This window comes from Lithobates pipiens, unplaced genomic scaffold, assembly GCF_037356315.1.
Source record: "Lithobates pipiens isolate NorthernLeopardFrog02 unplaced genomic scaffold, aLitPip1_a1.2 Scaffold_10, whole genome shotgun sequence".
NCBI classification, from domain to species: domain Eukaryota; kingdom Metazoa; phylum Chordata; class Amphibia; order Anura; family Ranidae; genus Lithobates; species Lithobates pipiens.
In genome coordinates, this window is record NW_027507686.1 from 66,425,012 (window position 1) to 66,442,254 (window position 17,243).

The 17,243-nt window shown below is 42.4% G+C and overlaps 1 protein-coding gene across 1 annotated transcript in view; it reads right to left on the reverse strand.

Annotated features, from left to right (window-relative positions):
- DNAJC4 (DnaJ heat shock protein family (Hsp40) member C4) overlaps positions 1–17,243 on the reverse strand; it is a 58,948-nt gene that overhangs the window by 19,511 nt on the left and 22,194 nt on the right. Inside the window, exon 4 of the mRNA XM_077455786.1 lies at positions 5,888–6,114. Coding sequence (XP_077311912.1) covers positions 5,888–6,114 — 227 coding nt within the window. The remainder of the gene's footprint in view (positions 1–5,887; positions 6,115–17,243) is intronic.

Genomic DNA, 17,243 nt, shown 5'->3' on the forward strand with positions numbered 1-17,243 from the left:
GAGGGAAGGAATGAGAGTCAAATTAGGGAAAGTTGAAATAGAGAGTTAAAGAACAAAACAAACTGCAGGTCAAAGACAGCTGTCATTGCCAACTTGGATTAAATGTGCAACTCTGCGGAAGTCATCCTGAGCCTGGCTTGTTCCACATTAATGACTTAGGCCTGGTTCACACCTATACATTTTTTTAGTTTGTTTTCAGTTTTGCAGAAACACAATACAGTCCATTTAACATGGTTTCCTATGGATGTATAGACAGGAAAAATGTGACCTGGCACAACCACCATTTCTATTGTATAACATACAGAAAGAACAGTGGTCATTAGGACTTTAAATCAGGTGTAAAATGTATTTTATTGGGATTTTATGTGCTAGACCAACACATACTGGCACACAATTGTGAAGTAGAAGGAAAATGATAAAGTCAATACTTTGTAGAAACACCTTTCGCTGCAACTACAACTGCAAGTCTTTTTGGGGATGTCTCTACCAGCTTTGCACATCTAGAGAGTGACATTTTTGTCCATTCTTCTGTGCAAAATAGCTTAAGCTCTGTAAAATTGGATGGAGAGTGTCTGTGACCAGCTATTTTTAAGTCTTACCACAGATTCTCAATTGGATTTAGGTCTGGACTTTGACTGGGCCGTTCTAACACATGAATATGCTTTGATCTAAACCATTCCATTGTAGCTCTGGCTGAATGGTTAGGGTTCAAAAGAAGAGCACACACCGCTCCAGGCAAATCTTCAGGTACAAATGGATGGCAGGTGCCGCCCCCCGGCACACCACCATCCAGTGCAAATAAAATAAAAGAGACGGTCACACTCTGAATATACAAAAAACTTGCTTGATGTACCTTTATTTTCACAAGTGCATCAGACAAACACAGGACAAGCAGTTGACATGTTTCACAAGCGATAGCTTGCTTGTTCAGCACTTGGTGAACAAGCAAGCTATCGCTTGTGAAACATGTCAACTGCTTGTCCTGTGTTTGTCTGATGCACTTGTGACAATAAAGGTACATCAAGCAAGTTTTTTGGATATTCAGAGTGTGACCATCTCTTTATTTTATTTGGATGTTTAGGGTTGTTGTCCTGATGGAAGGTGAACCTCCGCCCCAGTCTCAAGTCTTTTGCAGACTCTAAAGCCTCGTACACACGATCGGATTTTCCGTCAGGAATTGTGTGATGACAGGATGTTGGCGGAAAATCTGACTGTTTTTATGCTCCATCGGACAATTGTTGTCAGATTTTCCGAAGACAAATGTTGGATGGCAGGCTTTAAAATTTTCCAGGGACAAATGTCTGTTGTCGGATTTTCCGAGCGTGTGTACACAAGAGTGTCGGACAAAAGTCCAAAAGTACAAACACGCATACTCGGAAGCAAGAAGGAGCCAGAAGCGGTCGGTCTTGTAAACTAGTGTTCGCAATGGAGAACTCGCATTCGTGATGTGACAAATTATGAAATCTCGAAAATGCAACCGCACATTCTCTTAGGATAATAATGAAGCTGCTTTGCTGTTGATACGTTTGGCAGAACGCCATCAGTATTTTAAAAGGCTTTTATTTTCTAGTGATGTCAAGAATTATTATTAGAATATTATTATGCTTTTTTTTTTCTTACGTTACCGCAACACCATTTTCCCATAGTTTTTAAGATCAAAGATACAACTATGTTGGTGTGCCTTGTTAATTTTACATTGTATTTTTTTAAATGTAACTGCCTACTCTCGAACGGTCATTTGAAGTAAAACACATAGCCAGGTATTATTTTCCACAATTTTTTTACTGTGCATTAAAGAAAGAAAACAAATAAAATTAGACATTAGAATAAAATTCTGCCAACAGAACTTAACCAAAAAGTGCATTCTATGCATCCAAAATTATAGAAAATATACCAAATCAAACCATTAAAAACCTGTGCATGTGTCTTGCTTCTTAATATAGGGGGTCACCGATGCCAAGAGTTGGTGAAAGCAGGGGTCCCCGGACTAAGAATGTGGTTCTTGAAATAAAGTCGATAAGGCTGAGACTTGGCCCTTAATAGTACTCAAGGCCAACTTCATCTCTACTCCTAATTGTAGAAAGGAAAGAATTCTGCCTATGATACATCTCCAAGGGCTCGTCTCCACCCACTTTTCTGACCGGCCGGGCTGCGTGCTCGGATAAGGGTCTGCAATGGACTTTGAGGGGACCTCCACACCGTTTTTTTCAGCGTAGGGCTTCCCCTTTAAGTCCATACCAGGTGACAGGGCTAGCGAGGTGTCAATCTTGCTGATGGAGGCGGCGAAATTCACTTCCTTCGCTAGTCCCGTCTACCTGGAGCATGGTGAAAATGAACTGACTTTTCTCCGTGTGTGGGCAAGTTCGTTCATTTTAAAAGTTTGGCGGACTAACACACAGACGGGCAGATTGTCCACCAGACTGCCGAGTCCGGCAGACAATTTTGAGTCAAAACTTCTAAGTCCGCCGGACTTTTGGGAAGAAAAAGTCAGCCAGAGTCCACACACGGGCGGATTGTCCGGCGGACCAGAGTCCGCCGCATTGTCCGATCGTGTGTACGCGGCATTAGAGTCTAACGGTGAAGGCTGTCACCACTGCCTAGAGGCAGCTGCCCTTGGCGCAGGGGAAGGAGTACCTTTAAATAAAAGGATGTTTATACCTTCTTGGACAAAAGAATACCTTTCCTGCTAGAAATCATTTGGCTGTATTTGACTAAATCTTCCCCAATGAAAAGGGAAACTAGTCAGACGCCTTTTTGCAAGATGCTTGGGGCTGACCAACTTTTTCACCACAGGGTCCTACACATGTGTTTTAGCACAAGCGCAAGGCGGGACGCTTGGTGGATACAGTCTTTCATGGTGTCTATGGCAAAACATAGCACCTTTGGTAGGAGGATTTTAAGAAAAAATTCCAACTTCTTTTCTGTTGGATCCTTAAGCATTTATGCATCTTTATTGATGATGGAAATCGCAGCGTCTACTGCTGGTACTTTGCATCCTTTGTGAATTTTTCCTCCATGATAGCGAACCTTGTTTTTTTAAAACAATGAAGGGACCGAACTTTCAGCTCACTCTGTTAGGAGGAGCATAAAAAGTGGAATGAACCATCTCTGTAAGAGTATATACCATGAATCTGTCAGATTGTGAGGTTTGCATAAGGTTCATCAACTGTTGTTTCCACCGCAGAAGAAAATGCGGCCCCGTAATCACCTGAGGGTAATATCTCTTCTTGTGCCCACTGTTCTCTTGGAAAAGGGGTTTTGAGGTGGGGGAGGGGGATCTAGCACGCTTCCTATCCTCTTGGATGGAAGATGCGATTAAAGCTGCCAATATTCCTTCTAAGCCCTGCAGGGCAGAGGAAGATGCATCTTCAGTCACGTATACAGGGACTCAAGTGTGAGAAGCAGTTGCACCACCAATTGCTTCCAATGACTCACCCTGACTTGCCATGTCAGGTATCTCCAGGGAGGATGACAGTGTGGAGGCATGACTGGAGTTCCCAGCGTCTAGGGGTGGAATCCTTGGTACCTTTGTGGTAGCTCTGGAAGTCATAGTGCTAAGCACTATTATGTTTGCTGAACAATACTTTTAGCAAATACCAATGACACCATAAGGATCATCCTTTGATGCTGAGTAACCATAATATTTATGTCAGCAGTGTTTGTTAGGCTCCCAGTTTTAAAAGGAAGACTTTTTACAGTTCCTAGGCTTCTCCCCTTCCTTAGCTTATCCTCGCTGCTGGATACAGATGAAAACAGACCGATCCAAACTTCACCCATCACGGCGGGCAGCGTAGTTAAACCTTCAAAGACTGGGTCCCCTTTAATAGGGGGACCCAGTCTTTACAGGTCCACTCCTTTGGACCTGTAAATCACCCCTCAGGACCACCTTAGGTAATGTAGCAAGACCAAAAAGAGTCCTGGTTCCTAGGGTCCAGCCCTCAATGAGAAGCGTTACAGGCAGAACCTTGTTCTTCTATGCAAGACTCGGGGTACCATCCTGTGGCTACAGTGGCGTGGATGGATCCAGTTGTGGAGGTTTTTTAAATGCAGCATGGATCCCTCCTGGAGCTCCTCGGAGCACAACTTCACTTGTGACCAACACTTTAGACACTGGCGAAAAAACTGATGTGCTCCTGGAAGGAGGTGGAGGGGTTATATAGGGAGTGAACTTCCTAGATTGGGTATACCAGTGTCAACACCTGAAGGTGGCCCATAACCCATTAAGTAATTACTTAAGGCTCTGTGTCCCAAGATGTACGATAAAGAAATAAAAAAAAATTTAAACCGCTCCTTAACGCAGAAGCGGCTAAACACAGTATGTAAACGCGGCAAAACTGACTTTTTAAATGTTGTTTGCCATCTGTCGAGTTGAATCGCTCAGGGGAGGTTTTAAAACGTCCCCTGTACATTAAGACCCCTTTCACACTGGTGCGCTTTTCAAGCCTTCTCCATTGTGAAAGACCAAATGCTTTCACACTGGGGCAGTGCATTTGCAGGACAGGAAAAAAAAAGTCCTGCAAGCAGCATCTTTGGAGAGGTGTGGGAGCGGTGTATACAGCACTCCTCCACTGCCCCTTCCCATTGAAATGAATGGGCAGTGCTACTAAGCTCCTGCAAAGCGTTTCGGCAGCGCCGGAAAATGACGCTATTAACCCTTTCCTCTGCCGCTAAGTTAAAAGCACCTCACTAGCATCCGAAAAGCGACGCTATAACAGTGGTAAAGCACCGCTAGAACTAGTGGCGCTTTACCGCTAACGCCCGCACCACCCCAGTGTGAAATGGGTCTAAGCCTAACAGGTTTTCTAATAAGATTGCCCTGTATTTTTCTCCCTCCATCTTCCCATCAACTGTGACCAGCTTCCCTGTCCCTGCTGAAGAAAAGCATCTGCAAAACATGATGCTGTCACCACCATGTTTCATGGTGGGGATGGTGTGTTCAGGGTGATGTGCAGTGTTAGTTTTCCGCCACATGCGTTTTGCTTTTAGGCCAAAAAGTTCAATTTAAGTCTGATCTGACCAGAGCACCTTCTTTCACATGTTCGCTGTGACCCCCCCATGGCTTCTCACAAACTGAATAAGACATCTTATGGCTTTCTTTCAACAATGGCTTTCTTCTTGCCACTCTTCCATAAAGGCCAGATTTGTGGATACATGACTAATAGTTGTCCTGTGGACAGATTCTCCCACCTGAGCTGTGGATCTCTGCAGCTCCTCCAGAGTTACCATGGTCATCTTTGCTGCTTCTCTGATTAATGCTCTCCTTGCCTGGCCTGTCAGTTTAGGTGAACGGCAATGTCTTGGTAGCTTTACAGTTGTGCCATACTTTCTATTTCCGGATGATGGATTGAACAGTGGTCTGCGAGATGTTCAAAGCTTGGAATATTTTTTTTTTTATATAACCTAACCCTGCTTTAAACTTCTGCACAACTTTATCCCTAACCTGTCTGGTGTGTTCCTTGGCCTTCATGATGCTGTTTGTTCACTACGTGTCTTTAACAAACCTCTGAGGGCTTCACAGAACAGCTTTATTTATACTAAGATTAAATTACACACAGGTGGACTCTATTTAATAATTAGGTTACTTCTGAAGGCAATTGGTTCCACTATATTTTAGCTAGGGGTATCAGATTAAAGGGGTCTGAATACAAATGCACACCACAATTTGCACATATTTGTAAAAAATGTTGAAAACCATTTATAATTTTCCTTCCACTGCACAATTATGTGTCACTTTGTGTTGGTATATCACATAAAATCCCAATAAAATAAATTTATGTTTTTGGTTGTAACACGACAAAATGTGGAAAATGTTAAGGGGTATGAATACTTTTTCAAGGCGCTGTATAATTACAAGGTGACATAAATGACAATAGGAAGAATATATTACCGGTTATGAGGCTCTTCTGTTCTATAAGTGTGTGTTGTGCTATCTGCTCTGCTGTAGGTCTTATACGGACTTTGAGGTCTATAAACCGGGCTATTTCTCCGTAAAGCTTCTAAGATCTGATCATATTCCTTGCGGGAAGACTGTTTGCTCAGCACCCCATATGCCTCATTGATGCGTATAAACTGGGCATGGAGTAGAGGATTTGATGGATCACTGTCAGGATGGCACTAAGAAAAAAAAAAGAAAAAATTATAACAGGCCAAATAAATATGATAGCAGTGGCATGAAGAGGTACACAAAATAAACACAAAAAAATAATGTATTTACTGTATATGTTAAACATGATACAATTTAGAGGTAATCTGTGGCAAAGCAAGACTCGGATGTAAAAAGATGCCCTCATAAGAACTTGCTGAAGCCCCGCTCCAAGTGCTGGGGCCATAGCTAAATTGTTCCATTGCAAGGTAGTGTGCTGGCGTGCATGCTTATCCAGAAAGCTCTGTAATTAACAGAGAAATGCTGCACACTGCTGCTCCAAATGTACACTGTAAGCCCTTGTACACACGGTCGGACATTCCGACGGAAAATGTCCAATCGGACCGTGTTGTCGGATAATCCGACCGTGTGTGGGCTCCATCTGACTTTTTCCATCGGAATGTCCGACCAACAAAGTTTGAGAGCTGGATATAAAATTTTCAGACAACATGATCCAATCGGACTTTGTCTAAACGTTTGTAGAGAATTCTGATTGGACAAAGTGCCACGCACGCTCAGATCAAATTACGAGACCAAAGCTATTGGCTACTAGCCTGAACGTAGTCCCGTCGTAACGAACAAACATAATCACGTTCCAAAGGATCGGATTTTCCGACAACTTTGTCCCGACCGTGTGTATGCAACACCAGTTTCGGACAAAATCCGAAAGAAAAAAATCCGACGGATGTTGTGGTCGGAATGTCCGACTGTGTGTACAAGGGCTTAGAGATTTGAAGAGCTGCCTCAGCCCCAGCTCCTGCCTCTAGCCATGGCTCGGATGCATTTTATCCCACCCTGATCCCTATGACTAAGGTCAGGGGGCGGGGTAAAATGCACAGGAGGCATGGCTATTGAGAGAAACTGGGGCTGTTCTTCACATCTCATTGTTCAGTGTGCAGCATTTCTAGGATGGAAAAAGTTTCAGATGGACACTGTCAGCTGCATGCTAGTTTTACCAAACTGACATTACGCATACTAAAGAATAAAAGATGTACCTTCACAATCCCAGAACTAGAATGTAGCTTAAATTTGAGGCTTCCCACATTAGTGCTTTGCGTCAGGATAGATTGCCTTTGTGTGCAATATCTATTTATGCATCTAAGGACAGGGTAGGGAAAATGAAGTTCCAAACAAACTACAGCATTTACCTGCACTGGAGTTTGCATGTTCTTCCTGTTTGAGTTTCCTCCGGGTACTCCGGTTTCCTCCCACACTCCAAAGACATGCTGGGAGGTTAATTGTATCCTGTCTAAATTGACCCTAGTATGTGTATGTATGAACGTGTGTTAGGGACCTTAGATTGTAAGGACCTTGAGGGCAGGGACTGATGTGAAAGTACAATATATAAATATAGTAAAGCTCTGCGTAAATTGACAACACTACATAAAAGTACCTGTAATAAATAAATGAAAAATAAATAATTTACCTCTTGACACGTTATTAGAAACTAAATATGCTGCAGCAGTAGACTACTGAAATGCAGTGCTTGTAATACATAGAGTCCATGTGAGCTTGTTGTCAGAAAGTCCAACCGTGTGTATGCTCCATAGAACATTTGTTGGCGGAATTTCCTCCAACAAATGTTTGAGAGCAGGTTCTCAAATTTTCCGACAACAAAACTTGTTGTCAGAAATCCTGAACGTGTGTACACAATTCCGATGCACAAAAGTCCACGCATGCTCGGAATCAAGCAGAAGAGCCGCACTGGCTATTGAACTTAATTTTTCTCGGCTCGTCGTACATCACCGCGTTCTTGACATTCGGAATTTCCGACAACATTTGCGCGACCGTGTGCATGCAGACAAGTTTGAGCCAACATCCTTCGGAAAAAAATTCATGGTTTAATTCTCGGGGAAATCCTATCGTGCGTACAGGGCAACAGAGTCCTGTTAGATGGCGTGGCCCTAAACTGTCCAATTTTGCCATCTTGATAGCTCTAGATCACGATCAAAGATCAGGCTGTTTAAAGGTTACCCCAAGGATGCTGTCAGATATTTTACAACTTCCCTGTACAACGGGGACATTCCTTGTCTCTTTTCAGTGAGAAGAGGGAAGGAAGCAATGCATCACCTGAGTGGTGTAAGTAAAGTCACATGATTCTGTGATGGGTCTTGGGTCAATTAAGGATGTGCAGATGTTCTTCAAGAGAAATCAGCCCATCTATGGCCAACCCTATCCAGTCATCACTCCTGACATTATGCAAGATAGTAATCATATTTAAAGCAAACATGTGATATATTTGTTTACTTCTATTTAGAGGTTTTAGTAGGTTCATTTAGAAAGAAAAGACGATTTACGATTAGCTGGAAGGATTACACATCGATGTTGATTTGACGATAATACTGAATAAAGGCCAAGTGTCAGAAGCGCAGTTCCTGTGACAGGAAATATACTCATTAGATGTGAGGTTTTCGAATACAAGCTGGTCATGTTGCATTTGTTTTTCAGGTGTAATATTGTTTTTAGGTGGCTCCCAAACAAAAATTGACATCCTTTTTTTTCCCCACAAATAGAGCTTTCTTTTGGTGGTATTTGATCACCTCTGGGTTTTTTATTTTTTTCACTATAAACAAAAAAAAAGAGCGACACTTTTGAAGAAAAAAAAAAACGCATTTTTTTTTACATTTTGCTATAATAAATATCCCCCAAAAATATATAAAAAAACATTGTTTTGCTCAGTGTAGGCCGATACGTATTCTTCTACATATTTTTGGTAAAAAAAAATAAAAATAAATCGCAATAAGCGATTATTGATTGGTTTGCGCAAAAGTTATAGCGTTTACAAAATAGGGGATAGTTTTATGGCATTTTTATTAATCATTATTTTTAAAATGGCGACGATCAGCAATTTTTATTGTGACTGCGACATTATGGCGGACACATTGGACATTTTTGACACCACTGTAATCTCTACAGCAATCAGTGCTATACAAATGCACCGATTCCTGTGTAAATGACACTGGCATCGAAGGGGTTAACCACTAGGTGGCAGTGTGGGGGTTAAGTGTGTCCCAGGGGTATGTTTTTCCAAACTGTGGGGAGGCGTGGCTGTGTATGGCATGTCACAGATCTATGCTCCGATCACAGGGAGCAGAGATCAGTGACACTGTCACTAGGCAGAACAGGGAGATGCTTGTTTACATTAGCATCTCCCCGTTCTTTCTCCCCGTGAGGCGATCGCGGGTATCCATGCGGCGATCAAGTCCGCGGGACCTGCGACCCGACTCATGGAGTTTGCAACATACAGGTACGCGATTCTGCCTGTACGAGCCATCCTGACGACATATATCGGCGTGAGGCAGTCGGCAAGCGGTTAAGGGGTTATTTATACTTGCTTCAAAATGTGGAATTGGACACGCCTTTTAACCACTTGTCAACCCTTTAACTTAAATATATGGTGGCAAGGTAGCACTGCTACGCCGAATCACATACCTAGTACGTGATCCAACAACATTTCCGGTTTGGGGGCACGCATGCGTGCTGCCCCCGGGCTGCTGTGATTAAATTTAGCGGGAGCTGATCTGCGGGTACCGTGGACTCAATGTCTGCTGGCATCCACCGATCATCCAGCACAGAGTCAGAATGGTGTGACAGGAGGGAAGGCACGGATCCTTTGTTCCTGCAAAGCAGGGACATAAATCCATGTCTTTCTCTAATAAAAGCACCTCCCACAATACACTAAAACACTGGCTAGGAACAGTTAACCCTTTGATTGCCCCTGATGTTTAACCCCTTCCCAGCCAGTGTCATTAGTACAGTGACAGTGTTTATTTTTATCACTGATCACTATATTAGTGTCACTGGTCCCCAAAAAGTGTAAAAAGTGTCACTTAGTGTCCAACTGTCCACTGCACGTTCGCAATTCCGCTATAAGTCGCTGATTGCTGCCATTACTAGTAAAAAATAAATAAAAATATCCCATAGTTTGCAGACTTTTGCACAAACCAATCAATATACACTTATTGGAATTTTTGCAGTGCAGTACTGCAAAAAAATGGCCTGGTCAGGAAGTGGGGTAACTCTTCCAGAGGTCAAATGGTTAAAGCACTCTGAATGCCAATCAAAGCCCCCGTTACTAAATAAAATGGTAAGCTTACAGTCCAGTTCACAGGTTGTGTTTGTTTTGCTTGGCTTCAAAAATTATACATGTCGCTATCATGGTGCTTCAAAGCCTCTATAAAAGTCTATGGCAAAGCTCGCTTACAGCCCCAGCGGCTGTTGAGAGGCTTTTATTTAGCCTTAACTTTGCTTTGTTTTGGAGGTATTGCAGGTATGAGATATCCCAGGATGCAATGGGAGACTAACAAGTGAACCAGAAAGAAGTCATTATCAGTCACTTCCAGGTTTTGTGTATATTAGGGATGCACTGAAATTTTGACAGCTGAAAAAAAACTGCAGAAAATTGTGTTTTTGGCACATTGCCGAAAGGAAAATATTGCAGATAATGGAGCCGAAAATAGGGTGGGGCCTCGCCGTGGTGCCACCAATTGCGGAGGTGTCATCCTGGCATGCTCCAGTCCTCCCCTCCCTCCTACAGAGCGGTGATCTCCCGGCGTTCTGGAGCTGAATTGCACAGGCTGCAGTAACATTGCCCCGCCTCATGTGACAGACGGCACACTGATCCAATGGTGGGACACTGAATCAGTGTGACGTGATCACAGGAGGTGACATGTTGTCACTGCGACCCGAGCAATACAAATACAGCTCCGTGACACATGGAGATCGCCGCCCTGATTCAGGCAATGGCAGGCTGCATGACGGGCACTGGTGAGGCTGCATAACATGCACAGGCGGGCTGCATCTGATGGGCACTGGTAAGGCTGCATAACAGGCAATGGTGAGGCTGCATCTGACAGGCACTGGTGAGGCTGCATTGGTCTCTTGTATAATGTCTGCAGTCTCTGACCATCTCCTGTACTATGTCTGCAGTCTCTGACCATCTCCTGTACTATGTCTGCAGTCTCTGACCATCTCCTGTACTATGTCTGCAGTCTCTGACCATCTCCTGTACTATGTCTGCAGTCTCTGACCATCTCCTGTATCATGTCTGCTAGAGGTGCCCCGAAATTTTGCTAAAACTATTTGTAGTGTGTTTAAGTTTAAGTAAGAGACTGAGGACATGATACAAGAGATGGTTAGAGACTGAGGACATGATACAAGAGATGGTTAGAGACTACGAACATGATAAAAAAATGGTTATAGGCTAGGAACATGATACTAGAGACGGTTAGAGACTGCAGACTGCATTTTTCTTGAGATTTTCTTGCATTAAAGGTGCCAATAATGGCCAACGATAAATTCATATTAATTTAAATTGATGATGTTAATTAAAAAGTATATAATACAACTGTATATAAAATTATAGTGCATCCTTCAGTTTCAGCACCAACATATCCATTCGGTGCACCCCTAATGTATATATTCTGGAACTGTCTGGTGCAGACATCACATCTGGTGTGCAGCATGAAGGTAAACGAGGTCCAGACTGGAGCAGAGCAACTAGCAGATGGCATCCGTAGTGTACAAACATGGGAGTGCTATAGGGGAAGGTGAGCGGAGACTAGAGAGAGAGGACTAAGCAACGAAGGATCAGCAGAGCTTGCAGACCAGAGCAGGAGAAACTAGCAATATCGCACGTGGTGTGCAGTATGGGTGTAATATAGCGGGAGGCGAGTGGTGACCAGAGAGAATGGAGGATCAGCACACCAGAGGATCCACAGAGCTGAGGGTTACTACTGAATAGGGGATCAGCAAAGCTATAATAGCGCTAAGTCCCGGAGGTGACAAGCACCTAATTGGACTTAATGCATGGTGTGCCTGCACTTTTTGCAAAGCAATTTAAAGTGGCTGTAATATCACATGTATTAATTACATTGATCCTCTCTGTTTTAGGTCCCTGTTCAGTACAGTGTGTGTGTTTTCCTATAATTATAAGGCTTCAGGTCCCTATTTTTATAGGACACAGAATGGAGGGGCATGACACAGCCTGTGACTGGCAGAAATCCACCCATACCTTGTTATTAAAATAATAAATATTTGATTTCAGATATATATTTGTATGATCATTAAAAACAGTTTAATGATATTAGTTATTTATTTTTACTCTGTGTTCCAAAGGCTGTTTTTATATTTTATTTTGAACATGTGACCAGTAGCAGAGGACTAGAAAGCCAGATCTATTGTAACTTTGTTACATATTATAAAAGACCAAATGCATCTACACACTAAATCTGATTTGTTTATGAATTTGCACAGGAAAAAGACGTCTGCCCTTACAGACACACTACTTATCAAAAATGGTGACAACTGATAGTCGCATGAAAACAGAATTCCTTCTGACACCATGATGGGGGATATATATAAAAACACAGTAAAAGTGTTTTACATTTTCTTATCATGTACAGTTATTGTGAGCAAACATGTTAGTACTTATCTTGCGTATTGTATTAATCAGATAAGATTCCACATTGTTTAACTTCATAAGCAGCAAAGATGTGCTTAAAGCTGAACTCCCGGCAAACACTAACAGAAAAAAAATACTAAACAGGACTTTAAAGTGGTTGTAAACCCTTTACAACCACTTTTTGCTACAGGTAAGCCTATAATAAGGCTTACCTGTAGCTACCCTGGATATCTCCTAAACCTGCAGAGTTTAGGAGATATCCCCTGTATCTGCATGTGCCGATGTCATCAGCACATGCGCGCTGAAGCAATGGCAGTATGCGCCGTTGCTTCAGTTAGACTGTGCCATTAAAGGCGGCTCCCGGGACGTTATCGCGGCTCCGGCCAATAGCCCACGATACCCGGAAGTAACTCCGGGAGCGCTGTTGCCAGCTGGGGGAGTGAACGAGGACCACTGCGGGGGCTTCGATCTAAGGTAAGTAATACATAATGAGCTAGTATGCTATGCATACTAGCTAATTATGCCTTTGTCTAGCAGGTTTTTTTTTTGTTAGTTTTATTTTTGGGTTTACAACCACTTTAAAAAGGAACTACGCCACTGTGTGATCTACATATAAAAATATTAAACACTTTTATTCCATTTCAAAAGATTAAAAATCCTAAAGGAAGAGAAACAATTGCACACAGTGTTCAGACATCATAAATACATAAGCATACGATCGTTGCACTAAAAACATTCTTAGTCTTAAACGAATACACAACGCGTTCCACAGGTGCAAAGCTTGCTTCTTCAGGAAACTCAAGACTTCATAGTTATCTGATCAACATCAGGCACAATAGCGGACTCCATAGATGATGGACACAAGATCAGCTGCCCCAATGGGAAAGAAAAGTCATTCCTTAGTATATGAAGGAGAAGGCAGATGGCCCAAAGTTAGCAGCACCACATGGAGGAACAGTTAGGATGCATTTTTACAATGAGAATACTACAGAAATTAATGCCATCAAATTTTGGGGGCAATTCCCCGGACGATTGCTGTATTCTTTCTTCTGCCTTCTTTCCTTTTCTATTGGTGCTGTCAGATAACTATGACGTCTTGAGTTTCCTAAAGAAGCAGGCATTGCACCTGTGAAACGTGTCGTGCATCAAGATGAAGCTTGTTTTTGGTGCAGCAATAGTATACTTATGGATTTATGATGTTGGAACATTTTGTGAAATTATTTCACTTCGTTTTTTTGGTTTTAAATATTTTCAAATGGAATAAAAATGTATAATATTTTTATACATATATCATTAGTGGTGTGGTACCTTTAAAGTCCTGTTACGTTTTTTTCTGTTTTACCTGTTTAACCACTTGCCGACCGCCTTCCGCATATATACTGCGGCAAGGTGACTCGGCTGCACAAACCGTTGTACCTGTACGTCCTTCTGTGCATGAGATACAGTGGGCAGGGCAATACTGAGATCGGCTGTTCCTAGTGATCAGGAACATCAAGCTCTGTGTTGTTCCAGTAAGCCCATCCCTGTCATGTTTAACCACTTCAGCCCCAGAAGGATTTGCCCCCTTACTGACCAGGCCATTTTTTGATATGCCGCACTGCGTTGCTTTAACAGACAATTGCGCGGTCATTCGATGCTGTACCCAAACAAAATTGACGTCTTTTCTTCCCCACAAATAGAGCTTTCTTTTGTTGGTATTTGATCACCCCTGCGGTTTTTATTTTTTGCACTATAAACAAAAAAAGAGCGACAATTTTGAAAAAAAAAAAAAACTATTTTTTTTTTTACTTTTTGCTATAATAAATATCCCCCAAAAATTTAGGCCGATACGTATTCTACATATTTTTGGTAAAATCTAAATCGCAATAAGCGATTGATTGGTTTGCGCAAAAGTTATTATTATTTTTTTTTTTTTTACTAGTAATGGCCGCGATCAGCGATTTTTTTTTATTGTGACTGCGACATTATGGCAGACACATCGGACATTTTTGACACATTTTTCGAACCACTGTTATTTATACAGCAATCAGTGCTATACAAATGCACTGATTCCTGTGTAAATGACACTGGCAGTGAAGGGGTTAACCAGGAGGTGGGAGTGTAGGGATTAAGTGTATCCTAGGGGCGTGTTGCTAACTGTGGGGGGTGTGGCTATGTTTTACACATCACTGATCTCTGCTCCAATCACAGGGAGCAGAGATCAGTGTCACTGTTGCTAGGCAGAACAGGGAGATGCTTGTTTACTTTAGCATCTCCCCATTCTTCGTCCCCCGTGAGATGATCGCGAGTATCCCCATGGGGATCGAGTTCACGGGACCCGCAATCGGACTCATGGAGGTCCCAACCGGCGCGTGCCACCGGCGGGGCGCACGAGATGGCTATGCGGCACATTTAAAAGGGATGTACCTGTATGTCCATGCCATTCTGCCAACGTACATCGTCGTACGCCGGTCGGGGAGGGGTTAATAAGCGTATAATGATTGGTCTGCACAAAAGTTATAGCGTCTACAAAATAGGGGATAGATTTATGGTATATATATATCTAGCTATATCTATATCTATATATACACACACATATATACACACACACACACACACACACACACACACACACACACTACGACTTTTTATACTATACTATGACTACAAAAACACGTTGACGTGCGTGAAAGATGTCGATGCGTCACGCTCGTCTCATCTCGCGGGTAAATGGCGGTAATGGCAACGGCTGCTGCTGCTGCTCCTCCTCCTGCTCCCGGGAAAGGGGAAAGTTCCGGTGCAGCACGAAAAGCCAGACCACGACTTTCAAAAGTATGGGAATTCTTTAAACAGAGGCCAGATAAAATGGTCCTTTGTTCCCTCTGCAAAACTGAAATGGTGTACCACGGCAGCACTACTGCGATGCATGAGCACCTCAGAAGAAAACATCCTGGCGCTCTACGACCTTTTAGTTTTGGGAGACAATTATGGGAGCAATTATTACAATTCTGTTGTGGTCAATTAATATATGCTAGTAAATAATTACGTATACATCATTATTAGTGCATGCTCAGGGGTATTACCCATATTTGTTGCTGTGCTGTGCTTTGCGAATTGCTTTTTTGTAGTGGCCATCTCACGTTTTTTTTTAAATGTTTCACAAGGCACTTTGCACTGCAGCCCTCAGTGTCTTGCTGATCTGGGGATCCCTCAGGGCATGGTTGACATTGACAACTAACTGCAATGTATGACCAGCACACCTTTTCTTCCAAAATACGCAGAGCAGCGACGACATTGCATTTGGATATGGCCATGGATATCTCAAACTTTTTCAAATAGATGAAATACAATTAATATTATAATAATTATCATTCATAATCAAACAACATAAACATAGTTATTAATCACATTCAGTTCATATTTAATATTATGCAGAATCTGCATAATATTAAATATGAACTGAATGTGATTAATAACTATGTTTATGTTGTTTAATTATGAATGATAATATTAATTTATTGCAGATTTACTACCCTAACCGTACCCTCTTTAAAATACAGTACAAGTACATTATTAGCTTCGAGCATTCATAGATTGATTTCATGTTGGTTAAACTTGGTTGGTTCCTAAATGTTATTAATTATTGTGTGTTTTGTCGTTTTTTCTCAGGAAGAGGCAAAGCTGTGTACAGGAGTTCTTCTTTCATAAAAAGGATGTCACTGTTTGCACACCCCAAATGGCCGTTGCATATACCAATAGCATACTCAACATGATTGTAAAAGATATGAGACCTCTTTCTATTGTAGACGGTCAAGTATTTTGTGAGATGATCAACACGTTTTACCCAGGATACACACTTCCCTCCAGGTCCCATTTCACTAAGCTGATGGAGAAAAAATGTGAGGAGAATTTTGAAAGATTGAAAGCGTCACTCAAAGATGTGAAATCAATAATAGCTTTCACCACAGACGCATGGACCAGTATTGCCATAGAGGCATACTTGGGTGTCACATGCCCCTTCATTAATGAAGACTGGAATCTTACATCGTACAATCTGACCACTATGCTACTTGAAGATCGGCACACAGCTGAATACATTGCTAACTGGGTGAAAAAAGCAGCTGAAAAGTTTGAGATATCCATGGCCAATGTAAATGTAGTTGTCCATGATAACGCTGCAAATGTTGTCGCTGCTCTGCGTATTTTGGAAGAAAAGCATGGCATCTCTTCTCTCAGGTGTGCTGGTCATACATTGCAGTTAGTGGTCAACCATGCCCTGAGGGATCCCCAGATCAGCAAGACCCTGAGGGCCGCAAAGTGCCTTGTGGAACATTTAAAAAAAAGTGAGCTGGCTACTACAAAGCTTAAAGCAAAGCAGCAACAAATGGGTACCCCTGGGCATGCACTAATAAATGATGTATCCGTAAGATGGAACTGTTTACACATGATCAGCCGCCTGCTTGAACAGAGGTGGCCTATGACTGCAACTCTTTCCGATCCTGATGTCACACCCCAAGGGAAGCGCTTCCTGGATTTAAAACATGATCAGTGGAGCTTACTTGAGGAAGTGGAACAAGTCCTGAAGCCATTTGAGTGTGCTACTGTTTTCTTGAGTGGAGAGTCCTATGTGACTGCTTCCGCTCTACCTCCTCTGGTAAAGGGCCTCCAGAAATCCATACAGAGCACAATTTGCGAGACAGCAGCAGTCAAGGCTTTCCA